At 41.7% G+C, this 24,789-nt stretch overlaps 1 protein-coding gene and 1 pseudogene across 1 annotated transcript in view; one reads left to right on the top strand and one right to left on the bottom strand.

Moving 5' to 3' along the window:
• The window catches only part of CUNH11orf53 (chromosome unknown C11orf53 homolog), a 9,615-nt gene extending 6,599 nt beyond the window's left edge, over nt 1–3,016 (bottom strand). Inside the window, exon 1 of the mRNA XM_012808156.2 lies at nt 2,963–3,016. Coding sequence (XP_012663610.2) covers nt 2,963–3,016 — 54 coding nt within the window. The remainder of the gene's footprint in view (nt 1–2,962) is intronic.
• A 1,850-nt stretch (nt 3,017–4,866) lies between these two features.
• On the top strand, nt 4,867–5,440 carry LOC100957454 (annotated as a pseudogene).
• Nucleotides 5,441–24,789: the final 19,349 nt, after the last annotated feature.

Raw genomic sequence — 24,789 nt, 5'->3', positions numbered from 1 at the left:
TTTTTTTTTTTACTGTTCCAGCTAATATCCCTTCATCAAATATATATTAAGTGACTGTATATGCACGTACAGTCACCACCCCTATTCTTGGGGACTTGTTCCCAGATCTCCAGGGGATGCCTGAAACTCCAGAGAGTCCCAGACTTGATCACCATCAATAGAACATGTCTCTGTATATGTCTTTTGCCACAAGTTTAATGCCTTTTCTATCTTCTCTAAGCACTTACCAGGCACTGTGGTTGTAACTTTTGTAATTTGAGATAGGACAGCAAAACCGGCATGAATATTTTCCTTCTTCACAATTTCATAGATATAAGATTTGTTCTTACTGTAGATATTACCGAGCTCAATGTATGATTTTTTTCCCCCTTTCCTTATTAAGTAAAACACTTTGACCTTTTCACTTCAAGGAAATAGTTCACAGTTTTGTTATTATTTTTTTTTGCATATTTTAATTGCAACCATCATAGCCTTGCACTTCCAGGCTGTTGTGCAGTCACGTCAGTGTGACATGAACAGATGCACTGTGATCCTGTGGATCTAGTAACCAGGATGGCTGTTCAGTGAGTAACAGGCAGGTGGCAGAAAGTGTGGATCTCTGAGACGAAGGATTTATGTCCTGGGCAGTATAGAGCTGGGACTGAGGAAGATTTCATCATGCTGCTCAGAACAGAATAGAGTGCCATTTAAATCTTAGAAATTTTTATTTCTGGAATTTTCCATGTAATATATTTGGACCTTAGCCATGACTAACTGAAACCTCAGAAAGCAAAACTGGATAAGGGTGAACTCTTGCACATGTGTGTGTGTATCCAGACACACACACACTCTTAGCATGTGGCTTCCACACTGAATGGCCACTTTTTACGATCTGCTTCCATGTGGAATAGATATTCTATCAAGGGTAAGGACCTTGAGTGTCAGTTGTCCTCAGTGCCCAGAACAGAGCATAGTTCATAATAGACTTAATAAACTATGTGGAATTAAGGTACAATGTTCAAAGAACCCACAGTCTAGTGAGTATGGGAGGTTGGGGCATGTGGGAGGTCAGATTCCTGTGAATAATGACAAGCACTGGATAGATGCTTGTCATTTAATGATTTAAATTACTAAATTGAATTATGTCTACCCAAAAGATATATTGAAGTTCTAATCCATGGTACCTTGGAATATAATCTTACTTGGAAATAAGATTGAATTATGTCTACCCACAAGATATATTGAAGTTCTAATCCGTGGTACCTTGAAATATAATATTACTTGGAAATAAGATTATCAAAGATGTGGTTACTTACATTAAGATGAGGTCACTCACTGAATTAAAGTGAGTCCTGAACACCATATTACTGACATTCTTATAAGAGGGGGGAGGGGCTTGGCTCCAGTAGCACAGTGGTTACAGCGCCAGCCACATTCCCTGAGGCTGGCAGGTTCAAACTCAGCCTGGACCAGCTAAACAACAATGAAAAATGCAACAAAAAATAGCTGGATATTGTGGAGGGTACCTGTAGTCCCAACTACTTGAGAGGCTGAGGCAAGAGAATCACTTAAGCCCAGGAGTTTGAGGTTGCTGTGAGCTGTGATCCCATAGCACTCTACTGAGGGCTACATAGTAAAACTCTGTCTCAAAAAAACAAACAAAAAAATGGAAAAAATATTTTAAGCCCTACTCACTGAGTTAAAGCAGTATGAAAAAAAAAAAAAAAAAAAAAAAAAAAAAGGACAATGACACAGAGGGGAGAGGGTCACGTGAAGATAAAGGCAGAAATTTGAATGATATAACCTCAAAACAAGAAACTCCAAATCTTGCCAGCCACCATCAGAAGCCAGGAAGAGGAGAGGAAGAATTTTTCCCAGATGCTTCAGAGTCAGCCTGACCCGCCTGATGCCTCAATTTCAGGCTGTTAGACCTGAGAACCAGGAGAAAATACGTTCCTGTTTTTTGTGGTAACTTGCTGCAGCAGCCCTGGCAAATTAATACAGGTTGAGAAAACAGACACTTCACTGTAGTATGAGGAGCGGAAAGGTTGGGGAAAGGGGGGGGGGCGGCGATGGGGGCACCTACGCTGGTGTTAGAGTTGAGGGAGGGACACATCCTGCAGGAAGTGATGCCTAAGCTGACCTCTGAAGGTCAGGTGTCCAGGTGTGTAGAGTCTTAAAATATACAAATGCAAATTCTGGCTGAAGCAAAGTAAGTGCAGAGTGCAGCTATTATGTAAGGTAAGAATTCTCCACATCCAGCTGAGCTCTGACTTCTTATCCCTGACCCCCATGGTTCTAAAAACTTAAGAGCTGGGAGAGACTTTCTAGAGCGTGTCATTCAACACACACTCAGTGCTTCAATTCTCTCCAGATTCCTAACACCAAGTGCATCTAATTTCTAGTGACCAAGAACTTAGCACCCTCTGCAAAAGCACCTTTCCTCTATGGGGAACTCTGTCTATTACAAAATAGGCTGAAAAAAAAATCACTTTCCTAGTTCTAATCTCTTCAGTCCTTAAAGAATAAAATTTACCTTTCTTCTACAGAAAGCCATTCGGATATCTGAAGACAACCCCTCATTTCCCAACTGTCTTAACTCAGGCTCCCATGGACCAGGTGGATTTGTCTTAACAAATCCCATGGACCAGGTGGTCACCAACATAGTGCAGGTGACCAGAAGTCTGTAATTGTGGTTTGGTTGTTGCTAACAGCCTGAAATCGAGGTATCAGGCTGGTCAGGCTGACTCTGAAGCATCTGGGAATGTGATGTCCCCCTTTTCTGCTTTGCTGTCTTCACATAGTGGAGACAGATTCTCTCTCTGTGTCTCTTCTTAGAAGATCACTCGTCTCACTCGTGAGGGGGCCACACTCATGACCTAGTTATCTACCAAAGTCCTCACCTCAAACCCCATCATACCAGGGATCAGACTTCAACATTTGAATTTTAGGGGAACACATACATTCCATGTGTAGTACCAACCTTGAATTCAATCTGCTCAGGCAAATTATCCTCTGACCATTCAGAAAGCAGCATAGTATTAGAGAATGAAGACCCTGCAACCAGTTGTCTGGTTGTCAACCAGCTCTGCCTCTAATTGGCCGTGGGATCTTGGGCACAAGAAGATTAAATAAGATCATTGCTGTCAGCACTTGGAGGAGTGCCTGTGGTGGAGGAAGCGGTGCATGTGTGCTAGCTGTTATTAATAGCAAACATTAGGTCCCTTTGAATCTATATCCCTCTAACCCTGTCCTGGTTTATGTAGTTTCCTGTTTAATTAAAGTTAACACTTTTAAGTGGCTGAAGGGAACTCTTGGGCATGCAGTGCCCAGAAGTGGTTCCCTAACATTTGTATGGGGAGGCAAAGAGGCAGTGGTTTAACCACAGAGGTACTTGTGCTGGGGCATATTTCCCTATGTTTCTGGGGCCCATCTTGTACACTGTTACTCTCCAATTTCCAACTCTCTGTGTCTGGGTCTTTCCTTGAAGGCCTGTGCCAGCAGCCAGATGCCTTCTGGCTTCTGTCTCAGCTTCCTTTCCAGGATAAGCAGGTTGAGGCAGGGTAGCTGTCCTGGGTGCTGCCTGGGGCGATGTCCCATATTTCTCCCATCATCTCTTCCTGCCTCCTTCCCTTTAGCTCAGCGGTTCTCAATCTGTGGATTGTGACCCCTTTGGGTCACCTAAGACCATGCTGCATATCAGATATTTACATTATGATTCATAACAGTAGCAAAATTACTGTTATGAAGTGGCAACAAAAATAATGTTATGGTTGGGGGTCACCACAACACGAGGAACTGTATTAAAGGGTTGCAGCATTAGGAAGGTTGAGAATCACTGCTTTAGCTGCTCTGGCCAAGCCAGGCTGGGGCCAGGATGCAGAATTCTGGGAGACACAGAACACACACCTGATTGGATGGACAGCAGTATGGGCATCCCACTTGCCCCTCAGCCTCAGTCAGCTGGGATGGCTCTGCCTCCTGCCTCTGCCCCATCACTGGGGCTGACCTGGCTCCTTCACCTTTCTGTATCTCTACTGTAAAAGCTTTCCTGTCTTTCTCTTCCACCACCCCAAATCCCTAGCATCTTTGATCCCTCCTCCTCCTCCTTCCTGCCAGCATCATTCCCTCCCCAACTCAATTTTAATATTGGAATATTCTGCAAAGATCTCATGATTACAAGTCTGGTTGATTTTATTTATTTGATGACACGACCTCTCTTGAGTTCTCTCCTATATGATTTTACCGTCTACCTGGTGTGAAATTATACATCTATTCCATTCTTTCTGGCTACACTTACCATTTTACCACACATATTTAACAAAACCTACAAAGAATATCTGAAACCTTCAACTGACAGAATCCTAGAACATTAACTCTCACCATCCATCTCCTAACTTATGCATATATGTTATTTTCTTTTATTTTAGCTTGTTTCTTGTTATTAAACCACCACAAATTAGACATCATCATTATCCATTTTATTACGTCTCTGTTAGATTTACTTACATACCCATCACTTTCTTTGCTTGTTCTTTTTCTAGACTTTCTTTCCAGATTCATTTCCTTCTTCCGAAGCATTTTTTAGAACATTCCTCAAGTATAGGTGGTGAACCATTTCAGTTTTTATTTATCTGAAAATATTGTTTCTTTTGACTTTGGACTTGAAAGATGATATTGCTGAGTTTACCATTTTAACTGTATAATTAGTCTTTCTTAGCACTTGAGAGCTATGCCTCCTTATCTTTTGGGCTCCTTGATTACCGTAGAGAAGTCTATGATTGATCTTACGGTAGTTCTCTGGGACTATAATCCCTTTGTCTTTGAACCGGCGTCTGGAGGCCTCTGCGGCGATTCTCTGTGACAGCACCGTTGCCACCCACTGCCAGTGTGGTTTCCCAGAGGGAAACTCTTCTTCCTGCTTAGTTTCTACCTTTGACCTATCTTTCTGGGAGTTTCCTCTAACACACCCAAAGTAAAAGTCCAGACTGAAGAGGGCAAGTCCCAGAAAAAGGTCAAGATGGGGTTTATAGTTTCAAAATCTATGAGTGAAAACATGAAAAATCAAGAAGAGTTCATGCTTATGAATGCTCGACTTCAGCTGGAAAGACAACTAATGATGGAGAATGAAATGAGGACAGACGGACGGACATGCAGATTGCTTGGTCTCCAGAATTCCTCAAATATTTTGGAACTTTTTTGGCATTACAGCCAACTTTTTAACAGCTAGAGCAATAAAAAGTAAAAAGCCAGCCTTCCTCTTCCCTATTGTTCCATAAACCTTTATTTTCACCTACCAGTATGACTTGGGCCATGGAACCTTCTAGAAAGAATGAAAAGTGAAGCTGAGGACTTACTAGAAACAGAAAAGAATAAGTTGCAGCTGCCAAGAGGAATGATCACTTTTGAAAGCCTTGAAAAAACCAGAAGGGACCCCAGTAAATTCTTCACAGACAAATGAAATCATGTTCACCCACCAAATCTCTAAGCATAAAATGATTGGCTTGAATCATGGTTTTTACAACTTTCTGATCACTCAAAATTTTGATATAATGGATTTTATTTTAAAATATTAAAATGCGAGATGAGTTTTGTTGAGCTATTTTAAAATAAAATTTGTAACATTCAACACCAAATTATGAAGGTACTCTAAATAGCTTTCATATTTCCTACATATGTGTGAAATACCCAAGTGTAAAATTAATAAATTATGTTTATTTGAAGTCCTGGGAAAAAAATACCTTTGTTTTTAAGTCTCTTCAATTTCACCTCGTTTTATCCAGAGGTAGATTTCTTTGTATTTACCCTACTTGGTATAAGATGTGCTCAATGTGTCTGAGGACTCGTGTCTTTCATAAATTCTTAAAATTTTTCAACCATTAACTCTTCAAATATTGTCTTTATTATTATTGTTCTCTTCTTCTGAGGCTCTGTTTAGATGTATGCTAGATCTTTTACTTTTATCTTCAATATTCCTTAAGCTCTCCTTATTTTCTCTGTATCAGTTATTCTGTTTTATACTTTGGTATAGATCCATATAAACTGCTTCACATCTGTATCCAGTTCACTAAGTCTTTCTTCAGCAGTATTTCATTTGCTCACACATTGAGGTTTTCTTATATCATAATTTTATATTTTTTAATTCCTATGAATTCCATCTGATTTTTCAAAAGAGCTTGTTAATTTTTTTTTTTTTTTTTTTTTGCAGTTTTTGGCTGGAGCTGGGTTTGAACCTGCCACCTCTGGCATATGGGACCCACGCCCTACTCCTTTGAGCCACAGGCACCACCCAAAGAGCTTGTTAATTTTTGAGAGTCTCTTGTGTAAGTGCTCATTAAGTTATTATATACTTTGTATAAGGTCCTTGTAACAGCTGAGAATCCTGGGATTTAGATTTGTTATTGTTTATGCTGACTCATTCACTGTAGTTTGTTTTCTTGTGCATTGGAAAACTTTGGTTGAAATTCATATCCTGTTGATCTCAGTCTCTGAAAATCTGTGATACTCAATTGAGGTTACTTCCCTCCAGAAGTTTATGTTTCTACTTCTTGGGATCCTTAGATTAAGCCTGGAGCCTCAGTTTCAATTTGCCAACTTGAAACAAGTCAAGGACCAGTTTTCGCATGCAGTGCCAATGTGGGAACCTGTCTTTTGGTCACAATCACCTTCTTATCATTCAATGTCTTAATTTCTGCTCAAACGTTTCCTTATTTCCCATGCCAACCCCTGCCCACTACCTGCACCTTCTTCATGCTAGCTCAACAGCGCATTAACATTTGCCTTATGCAGGATCCAGTTTTGCTGTGGGATAGCTTAGTCTCCTTCTCCCCAGACAATCTTGTCTTCCTGAAACGGAAGGGAATCTCTAAATACTAAAATCTAGATGTAGGTACCTTCCTGGTTATTAACACAGAACAAAAGCTTTTATTTTCCCATGATTTCTAATGTGTTCCAGCAGAGAATTTAAATTGTAATAGAAATAATTCACAAGCACTTACATGTAATAATTTCATAAACCCACTGTTAGGCACTGCTAAGCCCAAAGGTGTTACATGTATCATCTCACTTAATTCTCACCTCTGCCCTCCCAGAAGATGAGTGTGGGGTAAACCCCCACAAAAATTAAATGAAATGTGCTCTTTTAATACCAGAAACTGAGTGAAAAGACTTGCGAGTATTATGCGCTTTTGTAGAGGCCTTAAGCGACCTGGGAAAACAAAGTGGGGGCCTACAGGCCAGGCTTAAAAACCTCTTACAGGGAACCCCGACTGTGCAGTCAAGTCGGCCTGTCAGATAAGGGTTGAAACGGCCCATCTGTGCAGAGGACATGACTCAAAGGTTGATGGGAGTGAAAAGAAAAACTCCATGGTAATGATGTTGAGTAAAACGCTCCATCATAACTGCAGGGTCTCCAAACCATAAGAAAATAGTCATGGAGCCTGTTTCTCAGAAATATAATTGAGTACATAGAAGAGAAAGGTTTTACTCCCCTGTTTATCCTGACCTTTAACTTTAACAATAGAAGTCAGATAATGTATAGTTCTTTTAGGTCTTCAGAGAGGAACAGCCTGAGGCTAGCTTAAGATGGTTGTCTTACTTTCCCGGACTTTCTTTCTTTTCTATAGTTTACGATAAGAAATGAGGATGTTAGGATTATCGATCAATGTGGTGTACGTGACTAGCTCCCAATAAAAGGGAGTGGAAAATGAAGACATTTTGCTACATGCCACCTAAGAGTGTGTAGTTGTTTCTTGCTTTCAAACAATTCTAGGAGCGAGCTTGCACCTGCGGCCAAGCCGTCCTTCTCTCTCAGCAAGAAAGAACGTCACCCAACAGATGAGTAATAGTTTCATTTTCCTGATGAGGAAACAGAACCATAAAGAAAGTAACCTAAGCTACCAGAGTGCCTTTCAAGCATTTTAATTACTCAAACATTAAAAATACAGACAAGCCTAGTTAAAACAAATTTAGTATAACAGAGACTTATTGACATCCAGAGGGATCATATAATTTTATAAAAGTTCACAAAAAAGATTAGGTGTAATTGGATACTTCCTTGTCTGAGATACACACATATACATATATATATATAAGACATATGTATGTATAATATATATACATATCTATATATAATATATATGTATATTAAGGAGAGATATCATTCAATGATATATATACATATATATATACTCCTTAATCCTTCAAGTGACATTTTATTTTTCTATTCTATTGAGATATAATATATGTAAAATAAAATTCACAAATTTAAGGGCACAATTTGATGAATTTTGACAAACTTTGACAAACGCTTATGACCTATAATCACAATCATGATACACAACATTACCATCAAATTAATTAATTTCCTGTCTGGTGGCCTAGGAAATATTTTGATGGATAAATACAGAAATCAATGATAATGCACCTCTCAAGTCCATCTTACAGAGCATCCAGAGATTCCAAAGGGCCCACATGGGACTGGGTGCTGAATAAGGATTTCACCAGGCAGATTACAGAGCTGCTTCCTCATCTTATTCCCAGATCCCAGATTTCCTAGTTTGGGAGACAACAGCCCAAACCAGGAGCCTTCAGCAGCACACCTGTTGTCATCCCCCATGGGAAGGGAAAACTCACATTTCATTCTTTCTTGTTCAACATATTATGGTCATACAGTTGCCTCTCCTCCTATACATCCACCAGAAATAATATTGAAATTAATATTGAAGAGCTCTTAACTTTTGACCAAGCAAGATGGCATATAATTTTTATTTTGCATACTGCAAACAACAGGATCCTGCAATGCCAGGTAGCCAAATTTAGAGGTTTATATTTGAATGAAATTTGCCAGCCTGCAACTTCCTGCAACTAACACAGCAGCTCCACAGCTGCCCCCAAAGCCCCTCCATGAAAATGAGTTAATTTGAACTAATAGGTCACCAAGGCAATAAAGTGATAAGATTAGGAGTTTCCCTTGAGTACATTTATAGTCATTTTATGACCCTATAATCATATTTTTAGGTGCCAGCCTCATCGGAGGACTACATTGCATAGTACTAAGGAAGAAATCTCTGATGAACATTTTCCACACTGCTGTATAATTTTAGTTTTAAATCCAAATAGCATAGTTTAGAAAATACATTTTTAAACTTAAACCTATTGCTACTAATGCTTAAGTAATAACAATCTTAGTCACTTGTGAATAGAGAGCATCTCTCTTCAAGAAATTCATTGTATTTTATATATTTAATTTTTCATTGTTATCATACCCATGGTTGAGAAGCAGGTGGGGTCGATGCTATTATACTGAACTTTCTGATGCCACACTCTAATATTTGAATTTAGATCTACCGTGAGCCATTAATTTTTCTTAAACTTTGAAATGAATGTGAATTTAATGTCAGATGTTAACACAGTTAGCCTTTAAATGAGTACTCATGTAAACTTGGAACACCTTCTTCTTCCAGAAAAAAAAAAGGGACATAGGGAATTATCGCTTCAGTTAATGTAAAGTGCACAGTAGGACCAGGGGCAATTTGACTGGTGTGAAATCTTGTCCACGAAACCATCCCAAATGTGTTCTCATAAAGCTGATTATTTTTGCAAAGTCTGAAACAGGTTTTGATTGAAGTGCCACTAATCTGAGGTACATATATGTACCTTTAATCATAAATGAGAAAAATTCCTCACAATGATTAGGAACTGCAGTAAAAAGCACCTACTATGTGCCAAGTACTTTATATAATGTTATTTTAGTATAAAATAGATAGATGTACCTTTGTCTTAGTTTTAAAAAAGAGGAAAGTGAGCATTAGAAAATTAGGTGCCCAAGATCACCAATCTAGTAAATTACAAAACTAGGATGTAAACCCAAGACTCTTTGACTCTGTAATTTAGTCTCTTCCAAGGACATAATGTCTTTCAAGGACATAAGGAGCAAGTTCTCCACACTGGTCTCTCAGTCTACTACAGAGCTTTATTGAAAACCCCTGATGTGGGCGGTGCCTGTGGCTCAGTGGGTAGGGCGCCAGACCCGTATACGGAGGGTGGTGGGTTCAAACCTGGCCCCTACCGAACTGCAACAAAAAAATAGCTGGGCGTTGTGGTGGGCGCCTATAGTCCCAGCTACTCGGGAGGCTGAGGCAGGAGAATCACCTAAGCTCAGGAGTTGGAGGTTGCTGTGAGCTGTGACACCATAGCACTCTATTGAGGGTGATAAAGTGAGACTCTGTCTCTGTAAAAAAACAAAAAACAAAAAACAAAAAAACCCCTGATGTGCAAGGCATAGTGCTGGAGTTTGCAGGTGCTATGACAAATACAATCAGGGCACTTAGATTAGGATCTACTCAGGGAGACAAGACATTGTAGAATCCTGAATCTGACAACAATGTTTTTGACTTCCTCTCATCAAGCAGGAGTCTATCTGTCCACTCCTCCAATTCAGGATGAACTTGGGAGTTACTTTGCCCAACAGAGTCTGGCAGAAGCCGTGTTGTATCAGTTTAGTGTCCCGGCCTCAAGGGAATTTGCAGCTTTCACCTCTGCCTGCTTTTAATGTTGCCCTTTGACCTCCTCATGAGGAAGCTCAGCTAGCCTCCTGGAGGATGAGTGACTGTGTGGAAGGGAATCCGGCTCCCTGCTGACAGACAGATGAGGGAGGTCACTCTGCCCCTTCCAACCTGGCTGAGTCTCCAGCTAAATACAACTGCTTGAGCGAGCCTTGGGGCACCAGCAACTTCACAGAACACACAGACTTCAAGAAATGATCCGTCAGTATCATTTAGACCAGCATGGCTTGGGTAGTTTTGGATACAGCAATAAGTAACTGGTGCAGACATAAATATAGGGAAAAAGTGGTTCAAGACACAGAGCGAAGTGTACCCACTGTCCAGATGTGTGGTCTACGCTCTACAAACTCTGAAATTCAGAAAGGGGGAAATCATTGTGCAGAGGAATTCAACGGATGTGGAGAGATAAGAGGATGTAGGAAAAGAGAAAAGAAGCTCTTAGGTGTGAGGAATTTTTGGAACCCAAAATGGGTGGGAAAGCGTGGCTCTTCTTCAAGGAACAGTAAGCAACTTGGTTTGCTGGGAGCAGAATTTTCACTTCATTGATTACATTAAAATGCATTGCATGCCTACTAGGCATGAGGACTGTGAGAATTTCCAGAAATATAAAGAGGAATAAGACATGGATTCTGTTTTCAGACAGCACACAGTCCCATAGGAAAAACAGGTGCATAACCATATGTGTAATTATAAATAATAAAAATAAGGATTGTGGTTGAGAGGACTGTGTTGCCTGATACCCAATTCCTGCCAGACGCCGGGACAGATACATCACACATGTTAGTGTGTGCGATCATTTTTGGAGACAACAAATATTTTTGTGCCTTACGTACTCTGTAGTGTATTAAATGATTTATATGCATTATTTCATTATCCCACCGTTAATCAACGAGATAGATTGTTGTAAGTTATTATCCACAGCTTATAGATTCGAAAATTGATACTTTGAAGAACTTGTTCAAGGTCACAAAGCTCTTAAGTCAGATTTAAACCACAATTTAGTGCAGGCAGAGGGATGGGGCAAGGGTTAGGGTGGGGTGGTGGTGATTTACTGTCTTGGGGTATGTGATTGAACGCATCATGGGTAATATGTGAGTCTGATTTTGGAAGGAAATCAGTAAGCAGATAGTTCAGGGGGCTTTGTCTTCAGGGAGAAAAGCAAAGGCTTGCATATGAGGAACAGCGTGGCCTGGACATGGAAATGTGAGCAGGAAGTGTGAAGACTGGACAGCTGAGGGGAAGGTGGAGAATGATGCAGGTCTGGGTTTGAGACACTTTCTGAGCTGCGCTAAGGAACGGAGGCTTGGTCTGGTAGAGGCAGCTGCCATTCAGAAGTTTCTTTGCAGTGTAGACAAGGTGAGAGTGGTGTTTTAGGAAACTGAATCTGGTCCTGAAATGATGGGTTGGTGGAGTCAGTGTACGGGATGGGTCTCAGTAGAGACCCAGCCCCCGAGTCAGCCCCAGAGGATGGTCTGTCAGACCCTCAGGAAGGCTGGGATTTCAGGAGGCCAGCAGGTGACATTTTTGTCCAGCTCTATTTGACATCCTTTTAGAGATGAATCAACAAGGGCTGCTAGATGTATCAACAAGGGCTGCTAGATGTATCAACAAGGGCTCTCCCAGAGGTACTGGGGACTGTGGGCCCCTTTCCTGGGAGTTGTACAATTCTCAGGGCTCCCTCCCTAGTTCCCTTGTTATCGCCAGCCTTCCTGCTGATGCCTTTCTCTTCTACTGCCCTATTATCAAGAAAGACCCTGCATTCTCAAGTGATTTAATTCAATGTAATAATACATTGTGTAGGTTCAGTCTTGAGGTCAATAAGAATCTTTAATGGAGGAGGAAATATTGAAACACATATCCTCAAAAACATTTACCTTGGGTCTATAAAACCTGGGTTATAGGAGACTAATCTTAGAAAGAGCTTATCTGAGTTTGTGTACCTTGTCTGTGTTACCACCAGCCTTGGGTAACACTAGGGGCTATATTACTGACATAAAAGGATTAAGTGATTTGCGTAAGGCCTTGAAGACTAGAAACAGTGTTTAAATTCTGTCTCAAGGAAGGGGATTTACATGAAAACGTTGATTTATGCATTTTTGTAATAGTGCATGCAATCATCTAATGGATTTTTAATACTCATTAACTTATTGGTCCAACAACTTAAATTCTTTCTAATAAAATGGCACAACAAATTCTCTGGAAGAATTTACCTAAAACTCAATGGCGTGGCCCCTGGATGTAGAACAGAGCAAGACTTCTGTAGACTTACTTCATGCTCTTGCTGTGTTTGAGATTTTTACAATGTATTTCTTTTATAATTAAAGCAAGTAGTTAATAAAGATTAACAGACTTTAGGTCTCATATCTCTATTGTAAATCTCAACTCTTATGAGAGCCGTTGATTCCAAGTGTCTTAAATTTCTGGGATCCGAACTATTTTATGTCCTTTGGAAAGCTCACATGGTTGCGGAATCCCAACTTTTTGATGGTTTCTTAAAATTTTTCTGTTAAAACGCTCCTGCTTGGTGCAAAATTATGCCCGGTGCTGTTTCTTGGTGGGTAAGTGATTTCTGTTGCCTAAGTTACAAAATGAAACACATTTCCTACCCCTGGATCTTGTCCTGCCTTTGGAAAGCTATTTGTATTTATGTAGCTAAGTTAGAACAACAGGAGCCTCTGGGATGCACTTTGGCCAGAACTCTAGACCTGCCAGATGGACTTGTGATGGCTGTTTGTCTGCAGAACTTGATTATTTTTGCAAGCTGCATGAAAGAATTCACCACCAGGAATTATTTTAAATTTCATGACATTTAAAATAGCCCCTACTGCACCAATACAACAGCTGTAAAAATAAGTTGCTTGCAAGAGGTTCGCCTTTATTATTATTATTTTTAATTTCTGCAATTGTGAAGGAGCAGGTGGTTGGGTGGGGAATGTGGGCAGCCTGGGGAATGTGGTCCAGTTCTCTAAACAGGGCAGGACTGTGGGCTAATTAAAGTCAGACAATGGGTCATTTAGAAGCCTTAGAAAATAAAACATTCATTCAAATGGATGCCAAGAATACAGTGTGCACCTCTGCATTCAAACAGAGGCATTTTGAGTTTACAAGGCTTTACCTGGTCAGAAAATGTGTTTTTTTCTTTTTAAATTCTTCCTACAAGGGGGTTAGGCATCAAGGTTAACGAGTAATTACAAAGCACTGTGCCATGACATTCAGCAAAAGATGAGATGGTCCCAGGGCAGACACTGATTCCATTTATCAATAACCTTTTAGAAATTAAAAAAGAAATGGATTATTCTGCTGGACATTCATGAAAATGTAGCAAGGGCACATGAGATGTATTTATTAAAGAAAAATTTCAGTTTTAAAAAGAGCTTTACTGTGTTTCCCTGAAAATAAGACCTACCCCCAAAATAAGCCCTAGCAGGATTTCTATGCATTTGTTAAATATAAGCCCTACCCCATAATAAGACCTAGTGATGGTTGTGGCTATGTAGCATATCTGCATTTCCTTGCATTACCACTCCTTCCACAGAGTGGTAAGGAAGATTGGAGTATCTTTTCTCTGCCACAGCTCCTTTCTTGGAGCTGTTCACACTTGTGCGAGTGTGCATGTGGTAACCACGGTCGCAGGCATCCTATTGCATATGTTTGAATGGCTAGTGGAAAGGAGTTTACACATCACTAGTGCCAGCCCTACCAACAAGGTTGGCTCCTCCTGTCAGGTTCCAGAAGAAGATGACTTAACTGTATTTGAATAAATGTAGATTGTTGTATTATACTTAATAAAAATAAGACATCCCCTGAAAATAAGCCCTAGTGTGTCTTCTTGAGAAAAAATAAATATAAGACAGTGTCTTATTTTTGGGGAAACACAGTAGTAGCCAAACATGAAGAGAACAACAGGCACTTCTGAAAAAGTAAGAAAAGATAAGAAAAATAAAACAATAGCAAAGCAGGGAGACACACCTCAGGCCATCAGATGTCCATTTGCTGCTGTGCCAGGCAAGCATGACAACCTTACAAAGCCAGAAAACATCCTAGGATGGATTCAGTTCATGAGAGTTGAAAGGAGAATAATAATTTCACAAGTATTTCCTGTAACAGCAATGGGGCCAACATCTTGCCCCTGATATGTCTGCAGAGCTTGGGTTGCCTTGGTCCAAAGCTTCCTCTTCTTCCAGTCATGGGTTCAATGCATTATACTTGTGCTGTGTTCTCAGATGTAACCATATAATGACGGCTGCAGTGATTGTGAATTCTTCCTTGAATTTATGCATAGCCAGCTGCCTGATTTTAAGGTTTGGATATAGGTTTGTGGACTTATGTACATTCTGCTGCTTCTTCCTTTGACCTTTCCATTGGAATGCCAAAGAGAAATGGCACAACATATAAACTGTCTGAGTTTCAGCAAGTTTGGGGGTGTAGATCTTGATTAAAATTAGATTTCTATATTAGTAAAAGAGTCCCACCAGTCTCTAGCATGGAATACTAAAAATGGGCTTAGTAGGAAATGAACTCCCTGTCCCCATCTCTTTCTGTGCTTTCACAGAAGGTAAAGACATAAAGAAGTTACCCTCCCCTCTCCTTGGTGGCTATGATACTTCCTAAGAATAAGCGTAAGGTACTTTAGTGTGTACGACTAAGAGAATTCCAGACACCATGGGTGTTAAAAGAGTATTAAAAGGGCAGATCACCAGAGACAGCAGGTCAACTGAGCTATAAACTCTCTGGGTTCAGGAATCTCTTCCGGTCTTCCAAAGGGAGCTGATGTGGTCTCTTCCTTCTCAAGTGGCAGAAGTGGCATTCTGCATCTGTTCCCAGGAGCAAGCTACGGGATGCCAGCCTCTCAGATCAGCTTGGCAATATTCAGAAAAGAAATCATATTTTACCGAAAGACATAGCAGGGGAGTCCACTGAAGGCAAGAAGAGAAGGCCCGAGAGAAGTGGGTTGTATGATGTAGGCCCTAGAGATCTCTAGGAGAGCAGAAGAGGCTTCTGCAAGGCCAGTGTGGGCCTCAACCACGAGCTTCGACTGCCTCTGGAAGAGTCTTTCTTATACACAGACACGGCCAGCTGCCTTAGAGGGCCCCAGGAGACCAGAAGGGCTGGGGTGGTGGGAATGACAGGGAGGGACTGTATTCTAGAAGCAGGTTCTGGGACATAACTAGAGTTCAGTTCAAGAAGGAAGTTAAAAGCTTCTTGCCTCTAATTTCTTCTAAGACATTTGGGTACCATAGAAAAGGAAGGTCTTAGTAAAGTATCTCAGGAATGGGAAAAAAAATATCCAATGTACTCAGTACGACTGTGAAACCAGTTTATAATCACTCACACTTGCATATGAAAAATGAAACACAACTGTAGCCCAGGATGAAGGAGGGAAGGAGAGGGAGAGGGAAAGGAAGGGAGGTTGATAGAGAGAGGATTAGTAGGGGGACCACACCTATGGAGCACATTGCAAGTACAAGTTGGATCTATCAGGTGTAGAACACAAATGTCTTAATGCTGTAATTGGGTAAATGAGGTGAAGGCTATGTTCATTGGGATGTAAGCACTCCAATTTGTACAAATAATCAGCACATCGAATCCCATAATGGCATAAATATATTCATGATGTATGCATAAATGACTTAATAAAAAAAAAAGAAAGAAAGGAAAAAGAGAGAAAAGGAAGATGGTGATTTGGTTGGGGCTGGGTGTGGAATCCCTTGAATGGTCTACGTTGCAGGGATGGGGAGTGGGGGACAAATGTGTGATCCAGAGGGGTCAAAAGTCATAATAGGGGCCCAACACCTTGTATGAAATCTGTGGGGTGACGTGAGGACGACGCAGGAGGATCTGAAGCTATTACCCCAAAGCTCATCCTTCCTGGGACAGGAAGGCAATATAAACTTATGAAACTAGCAGATGGACTTCTGCCGCCCACGTAAGGAAAAAACACAGTTAAATTCAAGTGGGGTGAAGGGAGGGAAGAGAAGGAGAAGGAATGGCAGGCTCTTACCCGATGGGTGGAAGGCCGGGTATGTGGCTCACCTCCTGGGTGAGGAGCTTAACTACAACTTGGCCTTTTACCTAACAAACGCACGCAGTGTGACCTAATCACCTGTACTCATATATTAATTTGAAACAAAACAAAAAATAGAAGGAGAGAAGTGTCAGGTTAAATAAAGACTTTGGAGTCCCACAATCTGGGCCCAAGTCTAAGCTCTACTTCTTTCTACTTGATTCATCTGAAACACCGGCATGAGCACGACTTTGCTAAGTATCGTATCATGCTTGGGTTGATGCCTGAACTATGCATTTAAAGTAGATATATGAAAGTATTTGTAAAGTCCCTATTTCAGAGTCTAGCAGTCACCGCCAGCTGTTGATACTATTAATTCTTACTTATCTCAGAGACAGCTGAGGTAAGGGGCTTTTAGGTCCTCGGGCCTAGAAGTCACCTCAGCAAAAGTCGCCTCCACTGTCCCGCTGTGCCCGTCCAGATGTTAACCCTAGTTCAGAACGTGTGCTGGCCACATCACTGTTCTTGTGCCTTATGTGATTTTCCTGTTCCCTATGTTCCTGGCAAATTTAATTTGCAAAACTCTAGTTGAACCAGTGAAAAAGGGGACTGATCTTTTTCAGGATAGAGAGGGGGTTCAGCTTGGCCTTGGAGGTTGGGGGTGGGGGTCCCAGTGGGTGGGACGTGTTCTGAGGTCTGGGGAAATCTACTGAGTCAGGAAGAGAAACAGCTGCATCCCATGGGGGGGGGGGGTGGAGAGAGGACACTGTGGACACCCACCCCTCCCACCTGCACCACGCTGAAGATCCTTTTAAGGAAATTGTAGGCTGAAGAAAGTCGTAGCACTTGTAGGTTGGTAAGTAAGTAGCAAATCCTGATCAGAATATTAGAACTATTATTTATTTCTTCTTGTCCTTTGAAGCTGGGTTTTCATAAAATGACGGTCTATGATGAATAAATATAATTCTTGGTTTGTTATCCAAGACTGGTTAAGTTTTTGGATGTTTAGGACTGCAGGAGTGATTGAAATTATCTTAAATAAACTGCAGCAATTTGGAGATTCAGCTGTAGGCCACCTGGACCCCGGAATGGAGAGGGCAGCCTTGCTGAGTCAGAGTGATGGTGAGGAGGCCGTCCACTGTCCCCACAGTTTCCACTGGTCTGTTTCATTCATTTATAGTGATTGACATTTTCAGACCTACCCAGGGCCCCTTCTAATGGTTTGACTTATTTGTATTACATTAAACTTTGTCAGAATCAGGAGTGTCTAAGTCAAGGCTTCTATCCAGAGCGCCCCACAATCTAGTGCCCGTCCACCCGGGGCAGCCCATCTTTGCTGTGACGTTTTCAAGTGCTGCCTCATGCCAGATACCGTAAAAGCCATAAAAGCTGTCATGTACTGGGTGCTCACAACACGCCATGTGCTGTACAGACAGTACAGAATTGCACTCTCATAACACCTTCTGCAGAGGGTTACTGGGCTCATGACACAGGAGGAAACTGAGGCCCATTCACAGCCGAGGCTCAGAGCCTCAGTCTGTCTGCAGGCCCCTAACCGTCCCACCACATCACCATTCTTCCTGGGCTGGAGGCTCCAGAAGGAACTAACAGAAGTAGGGAGGCCACAGCCGTGGGGAGAGAAATTTGAGAAAACAGGTGGGTACAGTGCAATGTAATAAGCAGTTTAGCAAAAAAAATATGCAGGACTCTCTGGGACCAGTGTCTGGGAGACCATAACAGGCACGACTAGAACTGAGGTTTCCAGAAGACGCCCTTTTCTTTCACTTCTCTACCTTGCAGACAAAATTGGTTTCCCCAGTCACATCACAGACAGAATGCCGCCTTCTCCCTGGGCTTTGCCCTCCGTCTGCTCTGCTGGGGCTCTGCCTGCTCCCTGCTCACCTGAGTCATCACCTTCCCTCAGAGCTGGCCCAAGGTGCGCCCTCCTCCAGGACGACTTCTTCCCACCCTTGCCATGTTTTCCTCACCTGCCTCTGAACTTCTGTAATGTTCACAGATGGTCACACTCTTCTGGCACTTGGAGCAAAGCCACCTCTTTGTTTTTAATAGCAGATAATTCCTTCCCCCCACCTGAACTGTCCATGGCTTCAGAGCAATGAATTTCTTACATTGCTTTGAATGCTAAGCAGCATTCGTTCTTGCATACGGTAAGTATTTAACAGCAATAGCGCTGACTGAGCACCTACCATATGCCAAGCCCTTGGCAAATAATAAATGGAACCTTTCTGATAACCCTGCAAAGCAGATATTATTATCTTTCCGCAAACAGCAAGGTTAAGCGGCTTCAGCGTCATCCCACAGTTGGCAAATGGCAGAGCTGGCATTTGAATTTGGGTTGTGTGCATCCAGAGCTCAGCCTCGTCACCAGGCTGTGCTTCCTGTGTCTTAGAAGGTGAACTTCAGGAAACTTCAGTTCAGGAAACTTCAGGAAACTTCAGTTCCCAGAGGACAGAGCGAGCTGAGGCAGTAGCTTAAAAAATGCTTTGAACTAGGCAGCAGCCCATCCTCAGGATTTCAGATCGACTTTAAATCCTAATCAGTGAGATAGGAACATTTGAAATATGAAAAACAAAAATAAAGACGATAAAGGAATGGGATAAGCTTTTTCAGAAGTTTGAGTCTTGGGCTGCACCTGTGGCTCAGTGGGTAGGGTGCCGGCTCCATATACTGAGGGTGGCGGGTTCAAACCCAGCCCCGGGTAAACTGCAGCAGAAAAATAGCTGGGTGTTGTGGTGGGCGGTGCCTGTAGTCCCAGCTACTTGGAAGGCTGAGGCAAGAGAATCGCCTAAGCCCAGGAGTTGGAGGTTGCTGTGAGCTGTGATGCCACAGCACTCTACAGAGGGTGACATAGTAAGACTCTGTCTCAAGGAAAAAAAAAAGTTTTGAGTCTTAACAATGAATACTGAGAAATGGTTCAAAGGCTACAAAGTAGCAGATACATAGGACTGAAGTTAATAAAACAGACTGATGTTAGGGATTTTTGTTAAATAAACAAAAACTAGCTATTCTTGTCACAAAAAAGTTACCATGTGATTCTCTGAGGAAGACAGAAGAATGGCCAACAAACATATGAAAACTTGCTCATGGTCCCTAATCATCAGAGAAATGCAAATCAAAACCAGCCTGAGACATTACTTAACCCCAGTGAGAACTGCCCACATCACAGAGTCCCAGAGTTGCAGATGCTGGCGCCAACGTGGAGAGCAGGAATACTTTTACACTGCTGGTGGGACTGCAAACTGATACAGCCTCTTTGGAAAGAAGTATGGAGAACCCTCAAAGAACTCAAATTAGATCCCTCATTTGATCTTGCAATCCCACTAGTGGGCATCTACCCAGAAGAAAAAGAATCATTTTATCATAAGGACATTTGCACTAGACTGTTTATCTCAGCTCAATTTACAATCACCAAGATGTGGAAACAACCTGAATGCCCATCAACCCAGGAATGGGTTAACAAACTGTGGTATATGGATATCATGGAATACTATTCAGCCATAAAAGAGGGAGACGCTACCTCTTTTGTATTAACATGGATGGAGTTTTAGTAAAAGATCACAAGAATGGAAAAAGCAAATACCCCGTGTACTCAGTACTAATATGAAGCAGTAGATGATCTAATACACACCCACATAAGAAGGAAACTCAATTCAACTCAAGTTGCCAGGAGGAGGAAGGGGATGGGGAGGAGGGAGAGGGGTTGGTGTGTTCTCACTTAATGGGCACAAGGTAGAAGTATACGGCACGCCTCTTAGGTGCGGGACAAGCTATAGGAGGGACCCCACCTAACAAATGCAAACTTTATGGCAGTGTAGTTGTTTGTACCCTCAGGGTAACCAATAATTAACAAAAACCAACTTACTTTGTGAGATGATGGCTATGTTAATTCGCTTGACTGCAGTGACCATTTTACCATCTACATGCCCCCCAGTAACATCAGGTTGTAAACCTCAAAGACAATGAATTCTGATGCGAGAGAATCTTGGCGATAGGGCCCAACTCTGCTTTTATCAACAGGGACACCGAGGCTGAGCCAGGAGAAGGGAGCCCCCGAGACCACTTGTAGCCAGAAAGAGCGGTTCCCACTAAGGAAGGGGCAGCTTCTCAGACGTGCTTCCCAAGTTTCAGGGAAATCCAAGGGACTTCCAGGAGCTACCATTTACAGCTTCCAATTGTGTATTCCCCCCCCCCAGTACTTCACAAGAAATCCAGATGCAAATCACAGAGCTGGACATGGCTGTTTACACTCAGAGGTCACTGAATTGTGCACGTTATGTGTGTAGTGAAGCAGCAGCTGGGTGTCTAACTGAACAAACGTCTGTCCTCAGGAAGGACAGACAGGAGTTAGGGACCGCGGCAGACAATGCACATCTGTTCTACCGTTGGAGTTTGCCAACCTCTCTACAAACACTTCGATTACTTTGCGCCATAAATGGGCCAAACAGCACCTATTCGCCTTCTGTTCTTCCCAATTTTTCCATCAAATATATGCTATTGGCATACATCTCTCTGTCGCTTAGGTTTTCTTTCCAAGAAAAACTAAGAAAGATTAACCAAGAAACCCAGCTGACACTACGGCCTTATCCTGTAGATCCTTGATAGGGAGATTTCAGCAGCTAGTTTAAAAGTACAGATTTAGGAAAATGCACAAGAAGAAAATAACTAAGTTATTAGGATGTCCCAAAGCAAACACTTGAGGTTGGGATGGAAGAATCGTGCCACACGGAAAGAGGTAAAAGCTTGGTCTGCATCTGTGCAGTCAGCACCCATCACGGCTGATGTAATCTTAATGTGTTTCCCAGGTGGGATACTTCTCCTCTTTCCCCAGTTCAGACTGCCCCAAAACAGAACCAGAAACCTTTGCTATTTTCCCTCCTGATTCTGTAGGACTAACTTAAAGGAACTTTCGCATCAATTTCTTTATTGTTCTTGACTGAGCTATTACTCAGTCCATAGATCAATAAAGTAGATTGAACATCAAACCCTGCTATCTAGGCTCGGGGTGACCTCCCCCGTACTGCACGGTCCCCTCTCCATTCTCCCACGGTTCAATGCCAAACTGACTTCCACTTCCTACTTGGCAAGCTCCACAATCCCCCCTCCCCGTGCCAGCTGTTATTTATTCAATGATATTAAATGAATATATATGATAGCTTAAGAAAAATTTGATTAAAGATACCAATAGCCTACAGATTATTCACTGAATTAAAAAAAAAAACTGAAGAACTGTGGGCAATGGACTTAATACTTAAAAAAAATGGAGATTCTATTGATTTTTGTGATATTATTTTTAAAAATTCAATGATTAAATTTTATAGAACTCAGTGGAAAGAATGTAATTGAAAAAAGTGGAGTAATCAGTAGGCTAATTATATACTTTTGGGTACTGGAAGTTGCCAAATGGTTCATGTTTATATATTATGGTTATATTATGGCAAAGATACAATAGTATAGTAAATAATAACACAGAAAAAATTGACAATAAAAAAGAGAAGCCCTTATTTAAAAATAAGATGCATGATAATCGTGAAACCACAAAAGGGTGGCTTAAACGTATAGAAGTGGTTTTAATTTCCAGGGTTTGGTGAAAGTCTCTTTTGAGGGAAGAGATTCTTTTTTTTTTTTTTTTATTCCTATTGCAAAGATGTGAAAAACATGTCATGGCATCAAAAACAAACGTTCCTGAGGGAATCACAGGAAAGCTGGAGCAACACAGTCTTGTGCAAATTCATCAGAGTGTTGTCAGAAATAAAAGACAGTAATTTGAGCAGCCAATAGAAACCTCTGAAGGGATGCTTATCCAGGGACATAGTTTTCATGATGTATGTTTAGGAGTGTACCGGTACTGCTGTAATAAATTGTAACAGGGAGCTTTAGAACCATCAAAGTTTATATCTCATAATTCTGGAGGCCAGAAGGCCGAATTCATGGTTTGGGCAGGTCGAGCTCTCCATGGGCTTACAGGGTAGATCTGTTCTGCCTCTCCTGGCTTTTGGTGGCTGCTGGTGTTCCCTGACTTGTGGTCTCACCGTCACAACCTCTGCGCAGAAGCTCACACTACCCCCACTCTGAGTGTGTCTGCCCCTCTGTGTTGGTCTTCCTCTTACTGGGATACGGTGTACTGAGTACCCAGCCAAGAAATGAAGGGTCAGGCCTTCTCTTAAGAGCCTGAACTTAAGTGTGGATTTGTATAGCTGGAAGGCAGCATTCACAGGTGCCAGGGACTTAAAGTGGAGTTTTGGGGAACCATTTTTTCGGTCTAATGTCATATGCTTATGGTAAAACCACGTGATAGAGCCTCTGACTGGTTATTACTCATGCTGTCAGTTGCAAATTTCAAACATGTGAAAAGGATGGCTTCCCTATCTGAGTTTATCTGAGATATGACGGTCATGGTCTCACAGTGCATTATTATGAGAAAAGGAGGTCATCTGTGGGTTGGCCAAGGAATTCAAGTCCCACAGCATTTGCCGGGAGTATCCTGCTCCGTGAGTCTTGCTCATTGGGTTGTATTTGTTCCAGGGACAGAAATAGGTCCTTGAGAGTAGATGGTTAATGAATATACACCCTGCTCGAGATTACAGATGTTTTAGAATATCTGAGAGGATGAAACATGAGGATGTGGATGGTAAAATCAACTCAGGTAAATGCCTCAAGTTCAAACAACCACACTTTGAAACTTCAGGTATTTAATTGCCTGAACTTAAAGGGTCATTGAAGTGCATATTCGAGTGGAATACCAGCCTGGTGAGTCCCTATCACCTGTGCATGGGTGCCTAAGAGTAAACACCACGGTTAGAGCTGGTTTGGCCTAGAGGTTCTTTCTACATGTCTTATTTTCCTTTTAAACATTTCCTGTTTGCATGCCTCAGAGATTCTTCTAGTCCAGCGCACACTGACCTTTCCCTTTAAGTATGAAAGATGGACTTAGGATCAGAAGGCCTACAACTTGCTAACTGTGCAGCTTAGAAATAATCACGTCCCTTTTTTTTTGTTCTTAACGGATTCATCTGTAAAGTGGGAAACTATACCTTGAGCTCATGGGATTAATGCGTCTATTAAATGAAATAACGACTTTAACTGTCCTTCCATAAATATCACAATCTTCACATCACAGGGCCGTGCTACCTGATCTTTTGTTCTTAGCAGTTAGTCTAGAGCTTGGTACATGGTCTTACATTTTTAAAATGTGTCTTTTCCCTTTCTACCAGGTTAGTTGGTGTCTAATGGCACGAATGATGTATTACACATTTCTCGCACCAACTTTCTCTTTAACACAATGTCACTGGGTCAGTAGCAATAGCTCAGCAAGTTCTTATCTGGGAGAGGAAGAATCTTGCCTGCGGTATGTGAGGCTTGGATGCTTTATGGCCAAGTTCTCAAACTGAAGAGCAAAGGACTCAGCAAAGGAGCTCACACAAAATCACAAAATGACCGTTCCCCCTACGTCAGGCTTGGGACAGGCCCAGGGATCTGCATTTTAAAATGAAATCCAATAATATAGGTGGTTATTAATTATATGGATAGTGTTTTATCTTTTCAAATGTAAAAACTTCAAAAAATAAAGGCGGGAAACAGAATCCATGGCTTGATAGTCACAGATCTTGAGCGAGATGTCATAGTAGGTAAATTTTAAAGGGAAAAAAAAAATATGTCCACCACGCCTTTTATGTAACTCACCTTTTTATGGAACTCTGCAATAGTGCCTAATCATCTGGATATAGGCACTGAGGATGATTCCAAGGTGTAATTACATCCTTGTTCACACTGAGCTGATACAATATCTGCTCCTTGACTATGGGTCTAAATTATGCTCACGTGCGACCCCGGCCTTCCCCATTGACAGTTTGCCTGGAGCTTTCACCAAGTTTCAAATGTCAGTTGCTCTTTCGTCTATAGCTGTAACTGTAGTTGTGGCCCAGCAATCCACAGTACTCCCACTTGAAGCTGTGGTTCATTTGCAGTGGAGTTCTCTCTCTCTCTCTCTCTCTCCTCCCCCCTTTCTCCCTCTCAGGAGACTGACGTTTTCTTGGTATTTTTAACACACACCCCAGATGACTCAGAGGAGGCACTGGGGGAAACACTGAATCAGAATCTGAATTATTCAGATTTCTCTGCATCGGCTAATCACCGTTTGTTGAACGAGAAGAGAGGAGGTGGTTTAAAAGAAAGGAGAGCATGAAGTGTGCAGCCAAAGGTGTTCCTGGATGGGAGGAAAGT

Source organism: Otolemur garnettii, unplaced genomic scaffold (genome assembly GCF_000181295.1).
Source record: "Otolemur garnettii isolate 467f Iridium unplaced genomic scaffold, OtoGar3 scaffold00086, whole genome shotgun sequence".
Taxonomy (NCBI): domain Eukaryota; kingdom Metazoa; phylum Chordata; class Mammalia; order Primates; family Galagidae; genus Otolemur; species Otolemur garnettii.
The sequence above is the reverse complement of the archived record's forward strand: the minus strand, read 5'-3'. Positions and strand labels throughout refer to the sequence as shown.